The 26,660-nt window shown below is 42.8% G+C and overlaps 1 protein-coding gene across 1 annotated transcript in view; it reads right to left on the minus strand.

Moving 5' to 3' along the window:
- Positions 1-4,617: 4,617 nt before the first annotated feature.
- Positions 4,618-26,660, minus strand: part of STAC (SH3 and cysteine rich domain) — an 86,167-nt gene continuing 64,124 nt past the window's right edge. Inside the window, exons 6-11 of the mRNA XM_083578168.1 lie at positions 24,757-24,838; positions 16,325-16,395; positions 15,642-15,730; positions 12,803-12,854; positions 10,912-11,049; positions 4,618-7,562 (exon numbers count right to left, since the gene is read on the minus strand). Coding sequence (XP_083434294.1) covers positions 7,464-7,562; positions 10,912-11,049; positions 12,803-12,854; positions 15,642-15,730; positions 16,325-16,395; positions 24,757-24,838 — 531 coding nt within the window. The 3' untranslated portion in view covers positions 4,618-7,463. The remainder of the gene's footprint in view (positions 7,563-10,911; positions 11,050-12,802; positions 12,855-15,641; positions 15,731-16,324; positions 16,396-24,756; positions 24,839-26,660) is intronic.

A 26,660-nucleotide genomic window follows, 5' to 3' on the forward strand; every position in this document is an offset into this window, starting at 1 on the left:
TTTAAAATGCATCTCTGGGTTATCTGTGGGACATAGGAATTTGTTCATCCCCCCCCCAAAAAAATATAGTCTGGCCCCCCACATGGTCTGAGGGACAGTGGACTGGCCCCCTGCTGAAAAAGTTTGCTGACCCCTGGCTTAAGCCCTCCTAGGCATATAGAGCCATGAATTGCCTTTCTGCCTGCCAATCAATTTTGGATGTGTTGTTCTTCTGGAGAGCCCAGCATTTCTCTCAAGAGGTCTAGGGCAGTCTGCTTTTTTTATATTAAAGCAGCACAATGTAGGATTGAAACAAACAAACCTTAAGCGAAGCTTTTAACCTATAGCACAGCAAAATAGGGCTTTTCTAAACAGAGAAAGCAGCCCAGAGCTCTTTGCTGTCACATAATTAATATTTTGAGCAGTCTCACTCCCTGCAAAGGCCATGGACCTAGAGTAGCACAAAGACATATGAAAACATAGAGCCGTAAGGTCAGAAGCAAAGGACAGGGGGCACCCCCCGTTTCAAATATAGAGCCATAGGAGCCAACTCCTAGGGCCTGTGGGGGCTTCACCCCCCCAATAAAATATTTGGGGGGTCAGGCTCTTCCAAAGATGATGGGCACTGCCATTCAAATGATATGTGTGCACAGCATCATGTGATCGATTACGCAGGGTGGGGCTTACCTAGCCCCCCCCCACAATATTTTATTCAAGTTGGCACCCCTGTATAGAGCTATACCCAATGCTGCATGAAAATGCTGCTTAATCAACTGGGCCTCCTCCTCCTCTCCTTTCCCCACGTGCCCTCAAAATCTGCTCCAGGGCTGCAGAGAGCCAGCGTGGTGTAGTGGTTAAGAGCGGTGGACTCGTAATCTGGGGAACCAGGTTCGCGTCTCCGGTCCTCCACATGCAGCTGCTGGGTGACCTTGGGCTAGTCACACTTCTTTGAAGTCTCTCAGCCTCACTCACCTCACAGGGTGTTTGTTGTGGGGGAGGAAGGGAAAGGAGATTGTTAGCCGCTTTGAGACTTCTTTGGGTAGTGATAAAGCGGGATATCAAATCCAAATCCAAATGGAAATCTGCTGTGTGAATGGAACCCACTGACTTCACTGTCCCAAGCATCTGTGAGATGCTGTTGGAGAGGAGGAGAAACTCCCGAAAGCCAGGGATGGGAAATGGACTGTCCTGAAAAATGCAACGACTGGCTGGCCAGAATCCTGGAAGGAAGCATCTCCAATGGATAGATTTCGTTGCAGGTCCCATTTTGTCCTTACTACAAGCTATCTAGGTTTTACTCTATACTGCAGGAAGCCCATTTGCATCTGCCTTTTGTTTTTCCTGCAGATGTTTTATGTCTACTCAAGCTGCTTTGAAAGAATACCTAGAATCAGAGAACTGTTAAGAGTTGGAAAGGACCACGAGGGTCATCTAGTCCAGATCCTGAAATGCAGGAAACTTTTTGCCCAGTGTGAGGCTCCAAACCACAACCGTGAGATTAAAAGTCTCATGTTGTACACCAACTGAGCTATCAAGGCTGGTATCCGAAGGAACATTCTGGGGATGTCCCTGTTTAGCAGGGACATTCCAATCACACACAAATCCCTAATCATCGGGGGGATTCACTGAGGTATTCCTTGCATGGTGACCCAGATAGACACTCGCCATAAGGATAGTCTTTTGCAGCTGGTGGGTGGGAAATGGGGATTCTTTGATTTCGGCATGCAATTGAATACACAGAATTAGACGTTTTTGTTTTAGTTCTGTGTATCCTTTTTTCTTAAGTTTATCCTTTCCCATCTCTGCTCTTCTGGCTTTCTTTCTGGCTTTTAGCCCTAATTGACCCAATTACATCCCACTTTTAGAGGACTGTTGAACAACATTGGCTCAACTGTAGACTTTACTTGCTGCTATTTATCAGTGTTTATAAATGGATTTAAAATAACAATGGGCTGGTGTCTTTCTGGATGATTTATTTTTGTAGTTAACGATGGAGGATGTGCTGACAGTACATTCCACTTAGGAAAATGATTATTTGTCCAGCATTTTATACTTTGCTGAAATACGGCAAATGGCGTAGGTGTTAAAATGTGCTAACTGGTTTGTGCCAACAACGTAACATTTTAGTACTGAGGCACCATGAAGATGTAAAGAGGATCTTCATTTAAATTAACATACCGCAGCTGAAACAGAAATGTTTGATTTTGGGAAGGTTTCGTAGTTTTTTTGTTAGATGTACAAAATATTTTAATTTAGCATGTGAGATTTCTAAACATCAGTGGAGGCAGCTGGGGGCTCCTTGGAAGAGCAACCACATTTTCTGGAATCAGTTAGAGGGAGAGCATTTGAAGAAAACTACCACCTCTCCTCTCACTGATTTCCCCCTTAAAAATCACTCTGTCTGTTCACAACTTTGCCGCTGTATGTGTTGTGGTCTGGCTGGATGCACTGGAGTGGTGGGAGGCCTCAGCTGCAGGTGAAGAAGGCTCAGAGGCAGGAGAGTGGTCAGAGGGAGAAGAGGAAGCAGACAGGGAGGAGGAAGGGTCAGAAGCCAAAGAGGTAACAGGGTTTAGTGAGCAGGAAGAGGCTGTGGCAGAGAGCAGTCCAGAATCAGAGGCAGAAGCGGAGGCTGGTGGCTCCAAAAAAGGGCCCTTCCTAGAGTGAGATGATGGAGGGACTCACCGCTGCTGCTATCATATAACAGACCCTCCAAATGTTCCTATATTCCAGGGACAGTCCTGGATTTACAGAAGCCATCCTGGTTTCTGATTTGATCCCAGAATGTTGTATTATGTTTTTATATATGTTGGAAGCTGGGGCAACCCAGTCAGATGAGTGGGGTGGTAATAATAATAATAATAATAATAATAATAATAATAAGGAATAGGACACCCCTATTTTCATTGGACGCGTGTGGCGCTGTGGTCTAAACCACTGAGCCTAGGGCTTGCCAATCAGAAGGTCGGCGGTTCGAATCCCCGTGATGGGGTGAGCTCCCATTGCTCGGGCCCAGCTCCTGCCAACCTAGCAATTCGAAAGCCCGTCAAAGTGCAAGTAGATAAATAGGTACCGCTCTGGCGGGAAGGTAAACGGCATTTCCGTGCACTGCTCTGGTTCTCCAGAAGTGGCTTAGTCATTCTGGCCACATGACCTGGAAAAACTGTCTGCAGACAAACGTCAGCTCCCTCGGCCAGTAAAGCGAGATGAGTGCTGCAACTGCAGAGTCGTTTGCGACTGGACTTGACTCTCAGGGGTCCTTTACCTTTATTTTCATTGGAGAAATGTTGGAGGGTATGATATAAGTGAGAAGAAAAGTCATGGAGTGAGTCTAGGGAAAGTAAGCTGTGAGGGGGAGACAGGGAGATCAGCCACCATCATCATGAAGAGAAGACAGCAGTGATTCAGGTGGCTCATTCTCTGACACTGGCCCTGGTTAGACTGTGGAGATTATCAAGCGATAGGGTATGCCAAACACTCTGCCTAAGAAAAAGCTAATGTATTTTGTTTATCATCAAACCCTGTAAATTAAAAACGAGCAGAACCTAAAAGAGAGATGTATACATGTTTGATCAGATGAGCATCCATTATCATTGCTATGCTAATTGATGATGTAGACAGTATGTTACAAAGTGGACCTTAGCTGATGTCACTAGATAAGGACAAAGTATTTTGGCAAAGGAGCAGCCTTTTGGGGTGACATAGTGACATCAGCAACACATGTCCCCATCTTAATTGTGCATTGCAAAGTTCATTGTAAAAGGAGGTCCTTTGTGGCTGCTTAAGCAAAATGTGCTGATATAAATTGAGCAGCTCAGTCGAAAAATGTTCAGTTGCATGTACCAAAGGCCCACACTATGACAAAACCCAGTGAGAGAGAAAACAGGTTCAGCAGCATTTAGAGCTGGAAGATGTATTCTGTGTTCTTCTGCGAAGGAGGCGGCAGTGTGCCCTGTAAGAGAACTCTTCTATATAATGAAGAGGACAAAGTGCATGTTCTCTTTCCAGTGACTGTGGGTTCTTTATTAAACAGCATATTAAATTAGATGCCAACATCTAGCCTCTGAAATTAATTTTTCCTGTGATCCAGTGTCACACGAAAGCTCGCCTATCCAAAACTAATCAGTTTGTTAGTGCTATATCTGTTGTAACTGCACACATGCAGGGCAAAGGGAAGAGAATAAAACCCTCTGTGAGGCACTAATTTACAATGTTACCAAGGACCAATGTGTATATCCTGGTGCTCTATATGCATTTGCCTTGGGGACACATGAGGGCTGGGCGCACACCAGTGTGTTAATGTGCATGTGCGTCACACAGATCCATTTTTCCTGTGTATGTTGATGTGCACCTTCATCCACACACGAGCATTCAGGTGAACTCTGTTTTTCTCTTTCACATCAGTGGGTGGTGCTTGGCGGGGATGTATTAGCACGTAACATGCATGTTGGATTTTTTCTCTCCTTGCTGCGTTATCTGCAATTGTAGGCTCAGCCCACCCATGAGGCAAGGCGAGGTGGCTGCCTCAGGCACCTGCTTAACATTAAATAGCTGAGCACTAACACAAGCCTCTTTGATGAACCAAAGGAACACGAGAACAGTGATATGCATCAGTTTATAACAGTATGGTTAATTCAGGAATTTTTTTCTTACAAAAAAATCTTTATTTTATTGCTTAGTATCAAAAGAAATGAGACGTTGATTAAAGGCCATTGTGAACTGAAAGTAATATTCATCTTTATCCTATGAAGCAGGATTGAAGGAGGAACTTGAAATTAACAGAAGCCACTGAAACAGGACAGAATCACAGTATGTTGCATTCAAGTAAACAGTAGCATGTATGGATGGATGTATAATTTGACCTAGTCTTTGTGGATCAGAAGACACTAACTATAGCACTGAGTTTGATTTTTCGGCAGGCATTTGCTCAGATCAGTAAATGTCAAATAAAGCCATGACATAAAAGAGGCTGTGTCGATAATGTGTCTGCTGTTCTTCCCCTTTGTTATAAGGGACTTTTGTTTCCTAACACTAAGGCTGCAATCCCATAGCCACTTACCTGGGAGTAAACCTCATTGAACTCAGTGATACTTAACTTCTGAGCAGACATGCATAGGATTACATTTTAAGTTGCCTGGTTTTCCTATGCAAAAAAAGAAAAAGAAAAAAAAAGGAATTGCAAAAATATATATATATATATATATATATATATATATATATATATATATATATATAGTATATATATTAAAAGATATGAAGCTGAACCTCCCTTCTCTTTTTGGGGATGGCTTTACTATTTACATGTTCAAGAGCTAGAAAATGGATGGAATGGTTGTCATCAGTGTCCAATTCTACTCCATACAGTAACAGGCAAACTTCTTCAAGCTACTCAAATATATACATGGACCTATAAGCCCACATATGGCTCCTGTTGTACGGATGAGCCATGCACACATTCAGCATTTCCATGTCGGCAAATGTAACTGCAGGATTGGAATGCAGAGTTGAGTATATGCTAGACACAGGAGCCCTTTGCTAAGTACAAAAAAGTGGCCATGAACGTCCCAGTTGCACCATCTCTGGTAGCAAATGCGCACTGGGTTTCAGCCACAGATTGGAGTGCAAGGCAAGAGGTGAAGGTTGAAGAGATGTACTTAGAGGTACTGGAATACAGCTACGTGCTTCTTGCTTAAGAGCTGCCAGCTAAGCAGTTTTCAAAAGTGTACAACTGTGGAGTTGTTGTTTTTCTTCAGCAGGGGTGGTTAAGCTGTGGCTAACTGCCAGAAGTTCTTGCATTCCGACTCCCATCAGCCCCAGCCAGCAGAGTTGGTGGTCGGAGATCATGGGAGTTGCAGTCCAGCAATATCTCCTGGGCCTCTGGTTAGCCAACCCTGTTCTTCAGCCAAAGAGCTGAAGTGTTTTAAGGGCGGCACATGATTTTCTGTGGAGCTGTCACACATGGTCAATTGGCTAAGGGGAAACCACCATTGTCTGCAACCCTTTCATCCTTTACAAGTGTAACTCTCACCACCTTCTTTTCCTTCCCTTATGTTTATATTGCCTTTGAGATTGTGTGCACGTTTTAAACATGCTGGTAAAACTTGTTCAAAGGGGAATTTCTAGATAGTTGATTTATAAAAAGAAGACCGAGAGGGGCTTGGAACTCTTAAAACAGAAAACGTTGGGCAACAATAGATTTCTTGTTACTTAAGTCTCTGAATTGTTGTGTACCTTGTAAATTCTGCACAGGCCCATAAATTCTGCACAGCCTCAAGAATGATTCCTTGATGCAGACAGAACGTCTGACTAGATTGCTCGTTGAACCACAATTTGAAACAGTGGGTGAAATTCTGGTTTTATAGTTGCAGTTTCCGTCTGTGGCCAGATTCCAAAACTAGGCGTGCTTATGTCTTGTAAGTCAATAAGCTGAAATATGCCTAACTTGTTTCTGGCATGTGCTTCCAGGTGAATTGCTAACACCTTTGGTCTTTTGAATTTGGTTGCTTTTGTTCACAAATGTATTAGCTCAGTATGTTTTTATTCCACTCATTGTTTTTTGTCAGCTAGAATCTGTTTCCCCCTGTTATGAAATGAAATTGTGTAACCATATAAACAGGAACATGCTATATACACATATATATTAAAAAATATGCTCAAACAATATCAGAAAAATAGAAAAATTCTGCAACCCAGTTTCTTGTTATTGAGAGCTTCTTCTTTCCTACAGAAGGAAAAGGAAAGACTATTTTGGACTAGGCCTGCTTTGGGGAAACAGTGCTTGTTCATCAGCTGTTTAAACATTTACATCCAACATGTGCTAAAATCTTTGCTTGTATACAAGAAACCCAAAGGACGTACAAGATCGCCACAGCAACATATATCAAAAATCACAGAGAAGTCCAGACCACAGACTGTTTCCTAAACCAACAGCTCCACAATTCATCCAAACTGCCTTGTTACTGAAACTGAAAAAAGTCAGAACCAAACATTATGCCGATTCGCTAAAACCATGGACAACATTTTAGGACCAGACTCACACTATATACTTCAAGCTGTAGTAATACAAGGAAAAGGTCTGAACCCTTACTCATTCAATCACACTTCAAATGAGAAAGAAGTCCCAAACAGTTTTCTTAAGACACGTGAACAGGGTGCAAATCTAAGTTTAGTTGTCTGTTCCCATCAGTGTAATAGTTAGCAGCCTTGCTCAAAAAAATTATCCAGTTTAACTTTTCACTTATTTAAAAAAGTAAACAAGCTATTCCTTTCCCAAGCCTCGTACCACTCTTGTCTGGCTCCATTCCTGATTGTTGTTGACCAACCATCTCTCGTTGCTTAAATGTCTGATATTAACTGATCATTGTGGTTGTCGTATGATTTCCTTGGTCATCTGCAAGACAGCTTCGTTGGGGGTAACACAGTGCAAGATGAGGCAGGCAGGTCTTGCCAGCAAAGCATCACAACTGCAGTGGTTGAACAGGGAAAACTCAGATGTTTTCTAGGGCATCTACGGGGACAAAGCCCTTTTTCTTTCCACTGCATACTTTGATAAAGCCGTCGTGTTCCTTTTCTGAAGTAATACAGATCTGTAGACAAAGAATGGAGAGAAAAGTTTAAACATCCCACACTCAATAACCACTTCCATTCAGGAACCCAAATAGGTATAGGTGATGCTTTGTGGCTGTAAGGTCTGAGCTGAAACAGACCACCAAATTTCAAAGCCCATGACAATGGGATGGCAACCACACAAGAAACAATGGGGCCTGCATAATACCACTTTAGTAATCAGCTGTCCATCAGGCGAAATTTGTAATGTGTGCTTTCCAATTCAACCTCATGAACATAATGCAAGATTTTCTCCTTCCTCCCACCCATTCTAACACTGGTGTGTGCCTTAAGTAGAGATTAGAGAAAAGCAAGTTTCATGAGGCTCCTTGCATTGTGTGTGTGTGTGTGTGTGTGTGTGTGTGTGTGGACACCTGAATCCAAAACAGGCCTAAATGAGTTGGCCTGAAATCTCTTGCAATCTTCAAAGGCCTCCTTGTCTGATTTCCTGGGTATGTTGAAACCTCTGGCTTTTGCTTGACTGGAATGTTGCCTGCTGTGCAGTGGTAAGCCACACCAGTTGCTCTGCTCAGTTTTGTCTCTGGCCTCATCTACCACTGGCCTGTGGCCCTTGGAAATGTGGGCCTCAGTCTAAAAGAGCCCCCCCCCATCTTCCCTAGCCGATCAAGTTTTCTCTGCACCACCTCCCTGGTTCTCCCCATGCCTTGGGCTCAGCGGTTCCTTTCTTTCCACATCTGTCATGCATTTAACTCCCAGCACAACATCAGGGGGATCTAGTGCAGAACTGGTCCCTATTTGTGGCTGCAGTGTTTGGGCAGCTCAGAGCATCGCTCACTTGTTTTGAAGGAGTTCTTTGTACCATTTCTCCCCTAGGCCCTCCTAAAGTCGATGGGCAAGCCATGCTCTTTCCCACCCCTCTCAGGCTCCAGCTTTGTTACAAGGGTTTATATTATCTACTTGAAAGCAGAAGGGTACAAAGCTATATAAACACAAAGTGCTTTGCTGTCTGGGCAAAGCGACCCGGCATGCATTAGGAGGGCACTAAAAATATCTCTGCCTGTCTGAATGATGTTTTGTATTGCTGCTGTTGATATAACACTGTGCATAAAAACTTCCTCATTTCCTGCAATGGGCATTTTATGGTTTGTATGTGCACGTCTTGCCATACATATATAACCCTCATTAATGTGCTGGCGAGTTTGTGTAAGAAGGAGCAAGGATACATTCCTGTTTGTGACGTTCAGGGCCATTTTAAAATATGAAGGAACTCCACCTCAGGCTTAGCAAATGAGTGTTCCTAGCAGTCAGTTTGGTTCAGTGATTTCGTTGTCTAATGTCTGTATCAAAGAAAGAGAAAGCAGCTCCGTACTGTAAATTCATATGTGTGCAACGTGGTCAGATGGGTTTGTCACACGTGAGCCAACTGAGATCCACCACATGGAGGCTCCTTGAAACTGCAGCTGACACAGGCAATGATCCGCCCGTGCACAGGGTCTTACTGTGCAAGCTGGTCAGCACTATGCAGTACGTTTGGTGCATGAAATGAATGCGCCAAATTCTGATAGGGTTGCCATCATAGCTGTCAACTTACAGATTTGAAAATAAGGGACCAGCAGCCTCGAAAATAAGGGATCAGCAGCCAAAATAAGGGATTTTCCAAGCACAGGTATATTCAACTTCTGAGCCCCTCCGAGCCAAAGGCAGAAAGCCCAGCCAGCAGCCAAACAAAGCCTCGAGCGGCGGTTCCCACAGAACAGCAACCCGGCAAAGGGGATGCAGCAAGGAAAACCACCGTCACCTCTCTGCTGGGAAGCGCTGAGCAAAGGCGAGTCCCCAGGCAACGTGGCCGATTTGATCGGCACAAGGCATGCAACCTCCACCCCCCAGTCGTTCTTAGACTCCTTATTGGGTGAGCAACGCAGCCAAGCAACACAGTTGGAGCCTCCCTCCTCCCTGGCCGGCAGGGAGGGAGGGAGAGGAGCTGCTTCCTTTGAAACCCAGGAAATTTAAGGGACATCATCAATAACGGACACGGCACTGGGATAAGGGACATTCCCACCAAGTAAGGGACGGTTGACAGCTATGTTGCCATATGTCCAGAATCTCCCAGGCATAGCTGGAATTTGGCAGTTGGAAACAGTGCCTGGGAGGAAATCGCCAAAATGTCTAGGATAATCTGGACGTATGGCAACCCATGCCGGAGGTGTAGATTTTGGTGAATTTTCTTTAAAACAGCTCAAAAACTTCAAAAAAAAAAATTGGCCAAACAAAGAGAAAAACAACAACTTTGTCAGAAGAAGCTCAACAATTTTTGTTTCCGGATTTTCACTTTTTGAAACATGGCAACCCTAAATTCTGAGCACATCACACAAGTTCATCTTTAAGGACAGAGTGCCTGCTTTGTACACAGAACATCGCAGGTCCAGTGTCCAGGTGTGGCTGGAAAAGTCTTCTGTTTGAAAGCCTGGAGGGTTACGACCAGTCAGTGCAGATGCTGAGCTAAATGGACCAAAGGCTTGATTTGGTGCGCAGCAGTATTCTGCATTGGTGTTTTTTTCATCAGCAATTCCTGCACTTTGGTATCCTCCCAAAAGGGCTAGAAGATTGACCAATGGTCTTACCTGATGTCCTGTGTACTCCTCCTTCCCATGGTAGTGGCAGAGTACTTGTCATTTCACTCAGTGCCTCCCCAAAATCCATTAATAGCATCAACCAATAGCATTATTTTGACTTAACTGACTTTTTTTTTGTATGAATATTAAAAAAAGGAAGAAAAATTACTTTCACTTGCTGTGACTTGAGAGGCAGTGGAGGTGCTAGCAAGATGGACTGGCTTTTTAATCATTGCTTTTAATTAACGGAGACCGTGAACGACTCTTGTCCTATTATAGACTAGTTTTCTATTAATCTGCTTAACTGCCTGGCATAAGCTGGACTGCCATGGGCTAGTAGGAAGCAACAGTAATTTAAAAAACCCAGGTCCATATAATTTGCCATGGTAGTCACTTCCAGTTCAATTACGACTCAATGTAAGCCCACTTCCTTGGAACGAACAGCTGATTTGCACATGCCACAGATCACAAAACTGTCTCTAGTGGAAAGTATTGTGTCCAGTAACAGTGCTCCCCTTGTGGTGCTTAATCTGCAACATCCATTTTGCAATTTATCATGGGTGCTGTAAACATCAAGGGGAGAACATGACTGTGTGAGCTTGCCTATTTATTTCATAGGTGTGTATCACGATCTCGAATCTCCAATCATAATACATTCTCTTGGAAGTACGTACCATGGGATTTGATGGAGCATGAGAAAAGTAGAGGTGTGATTGCAATGTTTTAATGCACAGGAAGGAATTCCAGGTTTACTCACTTGGTTCTCTTTCAGGGTTATCTGCCCCTGCTCCTTGCATCCAATAAACGTTCTGATACACCTGAAGACATGTTCATCTTGTTGTACTCTTTGAACGAAATTTGCTGGAAAAAAGCCGACTCGGTCTTCTATTTTCCCCTGTGAAGAAGGTGAAATGACAGAAGAAGAGTTATGGGCCGATGTAATGCTCGTGAAGATGGTTTGGAAGCTGCTGCTACTGGTACAGAAGGCAGTGGCCTGATCTTAAAAGACTTACACCGGTTGTGGGGCTTCTGAGCCAAATTCAAGTTATTTATGCTGTTGCAGAAAGCACTAAATGACATGCAGCCCAAATATCTGAAGGAGTTACTACTCCTATATAGATATGGAGAGAGCCCTCTTGGCAGTTCTGCCATCCTATGAAGTTCGTGGGGTGATAGGGTGTGAGAGGGTCTTTCTGTAGTGGCCCCCAGATGGTGAAATGACCTCTGTTCTGAGGTTTGGCCACACTGTATACCTTACGACATCTGGTCCATTTGCATGGGCCTTTGGGGGTGTCCCTTCCATTTAATATTTACAAAGTACATTGTATTGAGTGGTACATAACTGCCCTGGGACTGCATGGCTGCAGCACTGCATTTTGTTTTGTATATATTACATTTTTAGCCTCCAAGGTATAAACCACTGAGCCTCTTGGGCTTGCCGATCAGAAGGTCGGTGGTTCAAATCCCTGCAACGAGGTGAGCTCCCATTGCTCAGTCCCAGCTCCTGCCAACCTAGCACTTCGAAAGCATGCCAAAAAGTGCAAGTAGAGAAATAGGTACCACTCTGGCGGGAAGGTAAATGGCATTTCTATGCACTGCTATGGTTTCCGTGCTCTGTTGCGCCAGAAGCAGCTTAGTCATGCTGACCACATGACCTGGAAAAAACTGTCTGCGGACAAACGTCGGCTCTGTCGGCCAGTAAAGCGAGATGAGCGATGCAACCCCAGAGTCATCTGCGACTGGACTTAACTGTCAGGGGTCCGTTACCTTTACCTTTTAAGGCATTCAAAGCAGTGTACGTAGTTCTCCTTCCTCCCATTTTATCCTCAAAACCACCCTGTGAGGCAGCTACAGCTGAGAGACAGTGACCAGTCCAAGGCCCCCCTGTCAGCTATGTGGCTGAGTGGGGAGATGGACCTGGATTTCTCCAGAGACTCTAACTGGTGCACCACACTGTCTCTCACGATATGATGATGCCCCCACCAAATAGGCGGATGGGTTGATTGCATCCTTCTGTTTCTGGTACTGCTCTGAATCAGCACCCCAGATTGAGAAAGAAGGGAAGAGCCCTTAAATGGTTGCAGTAATTTGCCAACAAGGCGGTACTGATGTTTGGGAGGTGGTGGCGTGTGGTTACAGTTCAAGTTGTCTCTGGGGTTACTGCTGGCAAGCCTACTTTCCTTCCACCCTCCCATCAACCAATGTCCCTTCCTTGCTGCTGCTGTGCCTTGCAAAGGCTTCCTTAGAATGCCAATAACAGGGCCAGATTTTGGTAATATGGCGCCCTGAGCAAGGACAAAATCCCTCCCCCCCCATATTTCTAATTTTCACAATAATTCCTTTGGGTACAGTTGCTTTTTGTCGATATTCTCAGTAGATACCCATATAAATATAGGCATTATTATTATTTATTTATTATGTGCCCTCTCGACTCGGTGCTCTGTGCGGGGGAACTGTCCACTCTGCCAGTAAAGTACCACTTTACATCAGCTACTGAGCGGCTACCAAGGAACAAAAGTGTTCCCTTAGACCAGAGTTAAGCACACAAAACGTTGCTCCAACACACTGAAGCAAAGGAACCTGACCAACACACACGTGCAATGTTCATTTTCTTTCTTTCCACATTACTTGGGTAATTGTGATCGTACCTTCCACCAGTCTTCATTTGAGTCCTCCAGAAGTGTGATCCTATCTCCTGGCCTACAATCAGAAGACAGAAGCATTGGGAACACGTTGTTTAGATAAATGAATATTTGGGCATTTGAGTTTGAGTTTGAGTTCAGTTCAGCAAAATTTTATTTATTCATTCATTTGATTTGTACACTGCTTTTCATCCAAACATCCCAGGGTGCTTCACAACAGGGAAAATACAAAATGAGAACATAAAATACATAATAAAACAAAAACACACCAATAACCCAAACGACGACAACAACAAAATAAATTTCTTAAACGCTGCCCTTCTGACTGGGTTCCTCCAGCCACTCTGGGCAGCTTCCAACAAAATACAAAGGGGGTAAATCCTGCATCAAACATTTAAAGCTTTCTTTTCATTTTAAAAGGCACAGTATGTCAATATTTTCTGTGTTAATTTACATTACTCTTAGCTGGCTTTATTGAGTTTTAAATGGCGATAAATTGTCAGCTGCTTTGTAAAGCTTATGCAAGCAGCCCAAGGATAATTTGAATAAAAATAGAAAGTTATGCTTGTTCATGTATAATATCACCCATGAATCCCACAATTTCTTCAGTCCCCCAAAGTGACTTTAATGATGATTTGTCCGTTTTATCCAAATTCTGGGATTCAAACCTACTGGTCTAAATGAACCAGCTGAAGTTCCCACTGTGAAGCCAATGGAATAAGCTGGTCATGATTAACTTAGGCCGGCAGGGATGGGGAACCTCAGGCCTGGGAACCAAATGTGGCCCACCAGGTCTCTCTGCCTGGGGCTCAAAACTCTCCCCAGACCACATCTTCTCTTCCTACTTTTGGTCCTGCCCACCACTGGCCTGTGGGAGGTTACCCAGAACCCCTCAGGCTGAGAAAGGTCCTCCAGCTCTTGCCTACAGCTTTTGATGGGACGTAGTTAAGAAGCTAACACTAGGAGGACAGGAATCACTTAGTCCTTTGATGCCCTCTCTAGATCCAGAACAGTTATCTCCATTTTCCCTGTCGTTTTCACATCTACGTGCATCCCTATTGCAAGGTTCCTAAGCACCTCGTGAGGAAGTTTTAGTAAAATCCAAGTCCCTCCAATATGCCTGTTGGTTTAACCAAACTTAGAGCAGCAGTGACAAATAAAAGACGACCCTGTGTCAATTCCAAAACGCCATTCTTCATACATGTCTAGTTTTTGGGTTAGCACCTTGTTCTTGACATGGTCATCACCATCAAATGTCAGTTAAAGAAATGTTGGGGAAACTCTTATCACGTATGCCCCATGTAATCTGTTTATAGTCAGGGAGGAGCACAGCTGGGCACTTGGAAATTAAAAAATATACATGTTGAAATGTGATGGTGGGGACCGTTCATGCTAGGAAAACAACAACAACAACAACTATCTGGGCCAGTGCCCCTCACTGGAAAGAAAGGTGAATTCCTTCTCCTAAATGGTTGCCAAAATGGATACCACTGGTTGCTGGGGGGGGGGAGGGGAGGGGGAGGAATTCTTCATCAAGGGGAACTGCCTTGATATCAAGATTTTTGAAACGCTAAACATCTGCTTCACCTTCTTGATTCAGGAAAACACTCTGGCATATTTCCTGCTACCTGTTGCTCATTTCTAGCTAAGAGTAAAAGTCTGAGGTCTGAGTTGGGGCCTGTTTGATGGGAGAGCATTTAAGAAGGGAGGTGGAAGCATGGAGGGGGTGACTAGGCAACCACAAGACTTGTTCCTCAGCCCCAATTTTCCTTCTCCAGCTGGTCAGGAGGTGGCAGCTGCCATGGTTGGGGTGATGAAGCGGCAGGACAAGGTGGGTGGTGGCAACTGTGACTGGAGTCTAATGCTGAATAGTTGCCAGAGTGATTCACCTGATGACTCTAGCTCTGAAGACAAAGATTTTATCTAATTTGGCGCTGGGATTTACATTACACCCAAGCATCTGCGATGGCAGATAAATGGCTCTTTGGGCACAGGGAATGGGGATTGTGAGAGTGGCAGGATGCGTGAGCCAGAGGCCAAACACAAAACCCCAAAATGAAAAGTTGTTGGGAGAAGCTAGAGAAAGAGGATAAGCAATCCGCCTCACTGTTCCTAAGTGTCTCCTCCTGAAAGTCTTCGGCAGTTTTAAAGGGGGCTGTTTATCTACTTCTGCATTTCGTTAGGTCATTTGTATATGAAACCATCGTCACAAAATGTGGCTCTCTTGGATTCATTTGTCTTGTCATTTTTGGTGAAGAAGGATGCCCTGAGTGACAGCCTGTAACTTCACAAAATAGACTTTTTTTTTAAAAAAAAACATTTATTTTTATCTAACCAATCCCTTTTTGCCACACAGTCATGTATTGTCCTGGAGGTTCTGTTTTTTTACATGCTGTGAATAAATTGTCCAGGGATGTTGTGGTGGATGGAGCCTGAATAGCTGCAGAGGTAGAGAGGGATGCTATCTAGCCTCTCAATTCAGCCTTCACTAACCTCCTTGAAGGCCACAACTCACACCAGCGCTCCTTAAGTGTTTTTCCTGGCAGGAATGGGTCCTTGAACATTGATAATACCTCTTGCTTTCCTTGTCTGGAAGATGGAGAGAGACGTGTCTGTAGAAAGCGTGGCTGGAATACAGCCTACTGCATGAATTTACTCTCGCTCTGTCCACTTTGGCTTCTGTCCCTACCTACTTTTTCCTTTGGCGTTCTGCTCATTATTGGCGTTCCCCTCGAGGAATTGTGGCCTTTGGGCTGGCTTGGCCCTGCTGTTACATGAACACATCTACACAGCAGGTCAGATCTGCATTCTTCCCAATTCCCATTAATAAAATACACAAGTCTACCTCATTTCCAAGTCTTCGTTCTCTTGTGGTACAAATTTGTACAAGGCAACATAGGCATTTGTCTGTACTGCGTCTTTACTGAGAGATCCCTTTGGCATGGAAAAAAAGAAAGAAGAGGAGATATTGGAATCTGTTCTTTAACAGTAGCGTTATGTATAGAACAAAGCTGTAGACAAATTCAACCACATGCACTCTGAAAATGAGGTACTGATTTGATGTAGAGTGGTTTTGTTTATACAGCAATTGGGAGTAATAGTCAAGTTTGAGCCAAATATACTGCCGTGTTTATCTTAACTCGGCTTCTGGATGGAGAACCCAAATGAGGAAAATCTATTATTTCGCGGTCTCTAGACTAATTTTGAAACAGAATTAACAAGCTGCCAGATTTCTGGATTTTGGCAGTGGGCTCCATGCTTTAGAATCTGTTAATCACTTTGTCATGGGCATAACTAAGGCCTCATTCATAGATGCTCATAGGAGTCACTTTGCTACTATGTGATCCCAAACTGCCCTATATGTAAAAACCACCTTCTTCATAGGAATGTGAAATTTAATTTCGGCTTTGTTACAGCACAGTCTATATCCATGCCTACTTAAATGTAGGTCCCATTGAATCCCATGGGGCTTACTCCCAGGAAAGTAGGTACAAAATTGCAGCTTTATTGTCACATTAAAAAAATCACCTGTAGCATGGAGTTTATTTTCTTCGGTTCATCTCCAAAGTCCGCGGTACCATTTACTGAGTATGTGAACACTGTAATTAAGGGGACAACAAATATTAGGACCAAAATCCTAGCTGCCAAACAAGCCAGCCATTTGTTTCACGTGTTTCTTTTATTCCAATGCTATTATCTTTCTGCTTTCATTTTGTCATTTTGAAACTTCGCTCATAATGCGCTGCACCTTCTGCAAATGAAATAGCAAAGCAGTTGACTTTGATGTGCTCCTACTGACATTTCTGTAAGCCTTTAATGGGTATGTGGGATTGTCCACATCCACATGTGATCGTCAGTTGTCATCACGTTGCTCTTAGCCATCTCGACTCTACATCTCCACCACTGGTGAATCCTTAGTAGTGCTAAATCCTGCTTGGGGTTTTATATGCAAAGTACTGCAGCAGCTATTAATAGCGTCTATGAATAGCACCCACACTATTAATAGCACCAACCTGTCATCTCAAAGAACAGTTCCATAATCAAAGGCAGTTGCATACTGTGTCTCTGGTGTGAAATGTTTCCATTAGCTCTTTGTAATGCTGGATGACTTCTTGCCACATGTGGTGGCAAATACAGCTTTTCTGCGGCCATGAACACCTGCCTGACCAGCCTCATTATTGAATACCCCCCAGTAATTGGCTCATGTAACAACTCTTGCTGGGAGATTTTAAAAAATAAACAAAATGGAAATGATGCTCACGTGCAAGAGGATCTTGAAAATTACACAAACTAAATTTATTTTAGTATCTGATCCACTACAGTATGGCTTTGAGCTAAGGAAGATGGAATTTTCTCACGTAGCCAAAAAGACCAGAAATCAACATTTGTAGGCTGCCTTCCCCTGCACTGAATATTGAACTCCATTGGGCCACATGATGTGTCTTGCAAAAATGTTAGACATAAGAAACAAGAGGAGGACTGTGGCTCAGTGTTGGAGCATCTGCCTTGATGGTCCCTGGTTCCATTCCTGTTGTCTCCAGGAACGGTTGAGAAAAGTCAGTGTATAATACACTCAGCTAGATGGAGCAATTTTCCTAAGAGATCTGCCATGGAATCTCCATTCTGTCCCAATCCCTATTTATCATTTGTAGACTGGATTTCATATTTGCATAGGAGACGGCGTTTCCGTGCACTGCTCTGGTTCGCCAGAAGTGGCTTAGTCATGCTGGCCACATGACCCGGAAGCTGTACGCCAGCTCCCTTGGCCAATAAAGCGAGATGAGCGCTGCAACCCCAGATTCATCTACAACTGGACCTAATGGTCAGGGGTCCCCCCCCTACATGTGTCTACACTCATGCACAAACTGTGCAGTCTATAGAAAAATTACTTACAGTGGGTGAAGACAGGGGTGCACCAGACAGCAAGGGTGACTGCTTCACACAAACCAAATCCCAAGATTCACCTAAGTTATATGACATAGGATATGCCCTTGTACTGGGCTTATCTGCACTTTTGCCCTGCTTTCAAGCCACAGCTCTTTCCACAAGCTCCAGGTCTGAGCACTTTTTTTTTCCTCCAGAGGTTTCCCTGCAAAGACCTGCTTTTTAAAGCTGAAGTGCAAAGTACGGCAATTTGGGTTTTCCGCAGATTGTTGTTTGCTCCAATTCAACTTTAAAGAGCGGGTTTTCGCAGGGAAAGCTGCACAGAGAGAGAGCACTTTGACACAGAGCTTTAAAGTGCCTGGAAAGTGCAGAGTAAGTATGGTTAATAAGCCACTGAACTAGAACATTGGCCCTGGACTTCCGGAGGCGGCGCGAAACTGTAATGGCGGTCCTCTTCTAGTCTGAAGAGGGGCTCCGCAGGAAAGGGTCGTTTCGCTGCGGCACAGCGACGACCCATCAAGAAAAACCACGAGCAGAGTGAGCTCGTGGCCGTGGGACTCGGCGGGCACCTGGAGCGACCCCGAAATCGCGAAAGGAACCCCGTAAGGGGCTCCGGAGTGAAAGAGGGGTAGCGGTGCTGTGAGTTCATCGCTCTTTCTGCGGGAGTGAAGCCGCGCAGCTGTTGCAGATGAGCGCCGACCTTTCTTCCTTTAAAGATTCGACTGAAACAACAAACCCGTGAGTAAGGACGTTAAATTCGGCAGTAAATTCTTGAAAAAAAATTTTGGCTGTAACCGGGAGACGTTAAAAAGGAAGTCCGCCTCCCGGAGCTGCTTACAAGATCAAAGCAAGGGATCAGAGAAGCGAAAAGCGGCTGAAAAGGGATGTTTTAAAGAGGGACTTTCATGCACTTTCAGAAGTGACTGTTAACGAGAAAAGATAGACTTATTTGTGAGCAATTTTTTAAAAGGAAAATTGGAGCGATCCTCCCCAGTAAGATCATTCAAAGCTAAATTCCAAATCGTCGGGCTGCTGGAGGGGAAACTGTTTAACTGCGGAACTGTTACAAATTGTTACAAACTTTTACAGACGTATGGATACCCTTGAGCTTTTGAGCTTTAACAAGCTGGACTGGATACAAATTGTAGGCACCTTTTTGAAACTTTGTTAAAAGTTTAAAGTACTCTGCAGGACTTGTTTATTACCATTTGGGACTATTGCATTTCTGTTTTTTAACATACAGGGGACTTTAATGGCGGAAAAGTTGCCTTCTTCTTTTTGAAATTTTGGTGGTACTCCCCCTAGAGGATTTTGGGAATATAAGGCCTGGGAACAGCTTTTTATGTTTACTCTCTCTCACTGGATTGTTTTTAAATTGGATCTGTCTTTCCCATGGGACAATAACAATTTGACCTTGAACATTGACTGATGAGTGGTACAGGAAAGACAAGAGCAGCCAAAGCCAAGGAAGCTAAGGAGAAGGAAAAGGAAAAAAAGCAGGCACAGCTTGTACAAACAACTTTGACTCAGGGACGCAGATCATCAGTTCCAGCGGTGCTGGGCGTACAAAAGGCAGAAGCCGAAAAGTCTAAAATTCCAGCAGAGGAAGATATGGCAGCAGGAGCATCTGAGGGAGTTCTGAAACAAATCTTGGAGCAGTTGGCAGCTTTAAATCAAAAGGTTGACAACCAATCATCAAAAATTGACCAAGCTACATCTTCGATCCAGAAATTGACAGATCAGGTTTCCCAGCATACACAAGCAATTGAAAAATTGCAAGGAGCTACACAAGAAAACCGTAATTTGGCTGGGGAAGCTGTTCAAATTGCAACGGCAGCTAGAAAAGAGGTCGAGGAAGTTAGAGGTGAAGTTAAACCTTTGCATAAACAAATTGGTGAACAACAAGCCTACCTCTCGATGGTGGAATTGAAAAATCGTGAGAATAACCTCAGATTAAGAGCAATCCCAGAAATTGAACAAGAAGATTTAATTGGATTTTTGACAACAGAATTTTCAAAATTCTGGGGCATTAAGGAAGAAACTGACTTTAAAATAGTGTCAGCTTTTCGGCTGGGAAGATTGGTAAGGAAGGACAGACCCAGAGATTGTTTGATAATTTTGAGATCAAGGGAAGAGAGAGACAAAATATTAGGCCTACATTTCGCAAATACATTGGTGATACAAGATAAAAGGGTGGAAATTTACCGAGACATCCCAAAACAGTTATTGGACTTGAGAACCACTTATTCAGAACTGGCAAGACTGCTGAGAATCAACACAATTCGTTATAGGTGGGAGTTTCCACAAGGGTTATCATTTACTTACAAGCAGAAGAAGGTAAAGATAAAAACACCAGAGGATTTACAAAAGTTCCTGCACGATCACGGTGAAGATCTCCAAAAAGAAGCAGCAGCACTTTGTCCTCTACCACAAGCTGGGATTCCGCCTGGAGGCGGAGCAGGCCCTACACCCTCGGGACCAGAAGATACACCACTCTAGGTGTAACAAAACAGTACAGGATGTCTCTGCAGCTACTTAGTTGGAATATAAATGGCGGAAATTCTCCGGAAAAAAGAAGGAAAATATTTCACATATTGAAGAAAGAACAATTGGACATTATTTGTTTACAAGAAACCCATGTGACCAGGCTTCACAGAAAAGTCTTAGTTAACAAAAGACTAGGCCAAGAATTTATTTCATCAGACAAGGTTAAGAAAAGAGGCGTGGTGATATATGCCAAGGAGAGCCTGGCACCAAAATTTGTATTTAAAGATGAGCAAGGAAGAATCTTGGCGATTGAAATCCAGACACAAGGAGAAAAAATTTTGATATTAGGAATATATGCGCCAAATGACGGGAAATCAGAATTTTTTAAGAAGCTGCATGAGACCATGTTGGACTATATGGACTACAACAACATCATAATGATGGGAGACATGAATGGAGTGGTATCTACACATATGGATAAGTCTCAAAATCAAAACTTAACATCAGATGGCAGACTGCCTAAAACATTCTTTGAACTGATTGACAATTTGGATCTGATTGATATATGGAGGACAAAAGACCCCCTAGGTAAAGAAGGAACTTTCTTCTCTGAGGCCCACCTGTCATGGACAAGGATCGACCAAATCTGGACATCTAGAGGGCTGGCACCCAAGACTAGAAAGGTGGAAATCTGCCCAAAAACATGCTCCGACCACAATGCTTTGAAACTAGAACTTAGACTTACCCAAACCGGTTCCTTCAGATGGAGAATGAATGACACCTTATTAAGAGATCAAGAGATTGTGAAAAAGGCCCAAAAAACGTTAAAGGACTATTTTGAAATCAACCTGAACACTACAGTTGAAAAAAGAATGATCTGGGACGCAAGTAAAGCCGTTATGAGAGGGTTTCTGATACAACAAAATACAATCAAGAAAAAGCTCTGGAATGGAAAGAAGGATAAAATATTGGAGAAAATATATCAAGGTGAGAAGAAACTGAGAACCAATCCCAAGTCAAAGGAAGTGCTGAGAGAAATCAAATTCCATCAAGCACAATACTCTAAACTGATAAATCAAGAGATTGAATGGAAAATCAAACAGATGAAGCAAAGATCGTTTGAATCAGCAAACAAATGTGGAAAGCTGCTAGCTTGGCAGCTGAAAAAAAGACAAAAGTTAAATACAGTGACAAATCTAGAGATTGAAGGAAGAATGGTTCAGAAACCAGAAGAAATCAGGAAGTGCTTCCACAGATACTTCAAAGAACTTTATGCACAAGGGCCTCAGAAAGAGTTGGAGATAGATCAATTTTTAAGGATAAATGGACTACCAAAAATAACCCAAGATAAAAGATCAATCTTGAATTGTAAAATAACTCAACAGGAAATTGAAGGTGCCATTCAGAATATGCAACTTGGCAAATCTCCAGGCCCGGATGGGCTTACCTCCAAATACTACAAGACTTTGAAGGACTACTTGACACAGCCTTTGATGGAGGTATGCAACCAGATCATGGAGGGGAAGAGGGCACCGGAAACGTGGAAAGAAGCATTCATCACATTGATACCCAAGCTAGAATCTGAAAAGACCCAGCTTAAGAACTACCGTCCCATCTCACTCCTGAATGTGGATTACAAAATATTTGCAGACATTTTAGCAAGCAGACTTAAAAAGGTCTTAAATGAAGTAATTCACAAGGACCAAGCTGGCTTTCTCCCTGGTAGACATTTATATGGAAATACCAGAAACATCATTGACATTTTGGAACTATTGCAAACCAATAGGAACACAAGGGCGGTTTTAATCTTCATTGATGCGGAGAAAGCATTTGATAATATATCTTGGAAGTTTATGAAGAAAAATTTGGAAGGGATGGGAGTGGGACGGGGGTTTGAAAATGGAATAGAAGCAATCTATTCAGAACAGAAAGCTAAATTAATAGTGAACAATGTGGTGACGGAGGAATTTAAAATTGAAAAAGGGACACGACAAGGGTGCCCTCTATCCCCTCTTTTATTCATTTCAGTCCTGGAGGTGCTATTGAACATGATTAGGGAGGACCGGTTGGTACAAGGGATAGAGGTCGGAGTGAAACAATATAAACTGAAAGCTTTTGCAGATGACTTAGTTTTGACATTACAGGAGCCAGAACCCAGTACAAAAAGAGTTTTAGAACTTATTCATGAGTTTGGTCGGGTTGCAGGATTTAAGTTGAACAAACAAAAGACTAAGGTTTTGGCCAAAAACTTGACATCTACAGAAACAGAGGGGTTTCAGAGAGAAACAGAATTAAATGTGGTTAAAAAGGTGAAATACCTAGGGATCTATTTGTCTTCCAAAAATTTGAACTTATTTAAAGACAATTATGAAAAATGTTGGTCGGAAATTAAGAAGGACTTAGAAATTTGGTCAAGATTGAAACTTTCCTTGTTGGGTCGAATAGCAGCTATAAAGATGAATGTATTGCCGAAAATGTTATTTTTGTTTCAGACCCTACAGATCGTGGACAGAGTGGAATGTTTTGGAAAATGGCAGAAGGATATATCTGGGTTTGTCTGGCAGGGCAAAAAGCCTCGAATAAAGTTTAAAATACTAACTGACTCGAAAGAAAGAGGAGGGTTTGCCCTGCCGGACTTGAGGTTATATTATGAATCTGCAGCCTTCTGCTGGTTGAAAGATTGGTTTTTGTTAGAAAACACTGATGTCCTGGATCTGGAAGGGTTTGATAATGCTTTTGGTTGGCATGCATATCTATGGTACGACAAGGTTAAGGTTCATAAACTGTTCAAAAATCATATTGTCAGAAAATCAATTTTTGCAGTCTGGATGAAATATAAGGACTTATTAGAGAGTAAAACCCCGAGGTGGCTATCACCAGTGGAGGCCAAGGCTCGAAAAAGACCCAATATGGAGGCCTATTGGCCGAAATATTGGGAAATAATCGAAAAAATTGGAGACAACTGGAAACTGCAGAGTAAGGATAAACTAAAAAATAAGGTGCGAGATTGGTTACACTATGCTCAAATTCAAGAGGTTTTTAAATTGGATAAAAAAGTTGGTTTCCAAGTGGAAAAATCGAAATTGGAGACAGAATTGTTAGAACCAAAAACTAAGGTATTATCGAGAATGTACAACTTGCTGCTTAAGTGGAATACACAGGATGAGACAGTTAAATCTGCCATGATAAAATGGGCACAGGATGTCGGACATAACATTATGTTTGAAGACTGGGAAAGGTTATGGAACTACGGGATAAAATTCACGGCATGTAGTGCCCTGAAAGAAAATATTATGAAAATGTTATACCGGTGGTACATGACCCCAGTCAAGCTAGCTAAGATATATCACCTGTCTGATAACAAATGTTGGAAATGTAAGGAGGCAGAAGGGACATTTTTTCATCTCTGGTGGACCTGCCCAAAAGTGAAGGCCTTCTGGGAAATGATTTACAATGAACTGAAAAAAGTATTTAAGTATACCTTTCCCAAGAAACCAGAGGCCTTCCTGCTGGGCATGGTAGACCAGAAAGTGTCAAAGAAAGATAGAACTTTGTTTATGTATGCTACCACAGCAGCAAGAATACTCATCGCAAAGAATTGGAAGACACAAGATTTACCCACGTTGGAGGAATGGCAGACGCAGTTGATGGACTATATGGAACTAGCAGAAATGACCGGCAGAATCCGAGATTTGGATGAAGAATCAGTCGAGGCGGATTGGAAAAAATTTAAAGACTATTTGCAAAAATACTATAAGCTGTATGAACTTTAAGACAGTGCATGTTTTTGGAAAGGTTACGCTTTAGCAAATATGATTAAGCAAATGGTAAAATTAATGACAAATGAGAAAAGAAGTCAATGTGAATCAAACATTTTATGTTTATTTTAAAAGGTAACAAAGTTAAGATACAATATACTGAATATGGGTACATAATAATGGAAAGTTCCAACAAGGTTTGAAATAAGGTAACAAATTGCTGATATTGCTACTACAAAGAACGCAGATCTGGAAGGTGTGGGGAAGTCCAATGGTTTTCTTTTTTGTTAAAAAAATCAAAAATTGTTTCTTGTATTTGGGTTTTTCTGTATTGTATTGAATTGTCAAAATTATGAAAAGAAACGTAATAAAAATTATTTAAAAAAAAAAAAAAATAGAACATTGGCCCTGAAGTATATTCCTTTTCATATGCCTGCATACCAGAAGCCTTGGGGACATGGGAACTTCAGGAACATGACAAAAGGTCTGTGCAGACAGCATGGGCAATTCAGTAAATATTCTAAGAGGAACATTTTGGAGTACCTGGTATATAATTTATGTGCTGAGCTTCTGACTGTAAAGAAATCCAATGCTGTTCAAAGGAATGGTTAATGTCCCCCTGGTGTTTGTTGGGGCACGCACAGTCAGATCTGTCAACAACTCACTCATACAAGGCCAAGTCAGGTAGATCCCACAGGCAACAGTTTCTTTTAAAGGTAGAACAGGTGAATGATAAACAGGGATCTGAAAACATTTAATGGGGATTATAATTATTTCCCCTTGGTTTGAAGATTGTTTGGGGGCCACTGAACACCTGAGCTGTGCACGTACCACTATTGCTGCGTTTCCTGTTTACGTCCAATACGCTTCCAGGACTATCACCTTCCTCGGGAACTTCTGCCAAATCCGATGTCTGTAAGAAAGGAGGAGAAGGGGTTTGAAAGCGTGAAAATGAGCAAAAATGAGAAATAGACGCGCAAGAGATTGAAGCACATGGCAACAGCTTGGTGGTGGGTGTGGAAGGAATCAGGAAGTGTCAACACTGATGACAAAATGTTATTGAGAGGCAGAGTTCAAATATTTGATGGGAGAATAGCAGGACATTTGAGATGCGTTGTAGACCTAGATGCTGAATCTAATTCAAACAGGGCTCTTTGTTTACACAGGAGAGGAAAATGGAGTTAAGGGAAAAGGACATGTGGTTTTTGGAGTTTACATATGCAGTAGATTATAATTCCATCATCTCAGCAACAACTAGCAAGGAGCACAACATAAATTATCATGCAACAAAATGTATTTATGACAGGAAGCGCACATGAAGGGAGATCCTGCAAGACTTCTGGAGAGTATAGTGTCTCTCTCTACTATTTGCACATTGGGGCCTGAGCCATCTGGTGCCTGGGGAAGCGGACAGGTTTTGCACTACTGCAACCATGTGCCTTATTTCTGTCCTTTCCCTAAAAGGGTATGCTCTGGGATCTAAAAGGTGTTCCCTGGAGTCTAGATTGCACTGACTGCATCTGTTGAGAATCAAGTCCACCTGCTCACCTGCACATCACTTCATTTGCATAGCTCCACCCCCTTGCCTGCACAGTCTCATTCTAGGTTCTTTTTTGTGGTCACATCAGAACTTGACAAATTATCGGGTACTGGCTTTTGGACAGAGGTAGAGGTTGATAGATGCATACACAGTAGATGCTGAACAGTTCTGTCCCATGTCTGTTTACTTGTAAGCTGCCTCTCCATTGTGACTGATTGAACTGACAGGTCTTAGGAACAGTTCCAGGGACCCAAAGGCTAGTGCTGTTAGGAAGGTGTTGGATATCACTGTTAATATTACTGAAATGAAACCATTGCTTGGATTGCTATATTTGAAAGGGATTGGTTGCCAGAACTGTTTATTGCAATGACGATACATTGTCTTGATCTTGCATCACTGCTGTGTTGTAGGCAGCTTTGGACACATCGAAGCGGAAAGGTAGCATAGAAATTAAAATCGTCACCATCAATGTGTGTCTTATCACAGTGATTTAAAATAACAAGTGGTGGCTTAAAAGGTCCTTCTATACCAGGCATGGCCAAACGTAGCCCTCCAGATGTTTTGGGACTGCAATTCCAATCATCCCTGACCACTGGTCCTGTTAGCTAGGGATGATGGGAGTTGTAGTCCCAAAACATCTGGAGGGCCAAGTTTGGCCATGCCTGCTCTATACCTTCATGGATCCTGAAATCCCACGCTCAAGTGATCTGAAGTTCATGTGTTTTCTTCCAAATAAGACGGTGGTTTTAAGTACTACACACTTATGCGTAATCCACTACTTGACAGCCTGACTTGCCAAGGAGTAAATCCCACGACGTATTGCATTCTGTACTTACACCCACTCCCCATCTGATCAAAATTTCAAGGCAAGCTGGCAATATGTTCCTGTTTTGCATGCTTGAGTAATCATTTATTACTTAACAGAAAGCTTTACTGATTTGACAAGAAACAATTACATTTGTGGAAATTCTGGTCTGTGGACAAGCTAAAGAAACGAAGAGGAAAGATCACAACGTTTGAACAAAGCTAGCATTTGCTTTGGGGAAACACAACATTCATAAGTTGTGAGGGTTTATAATAGGGCCATTTCTCTAGGAATACGCAAAAGTCTCCATGTAGATGAGTTTAGTGGAATAGCAGCAATGTTAGCAGCCGTGGAATTCCTGCAGAACAGCAGCTCTTCCCAATGGAAGAC

This window comes from Podarcis filfolensis (genome assembly GCF_964270895.1).
Source record: "Podarcis filfolensis genome assembly, chromosome: 12".
In the NCBI taxonomy this organism is placed as follows: Eukaryota; Metazoa; Chordata; class Lepidosauria; order Squamata; family Lacertidae; genus Podarcis; species Podarcis filfolensis.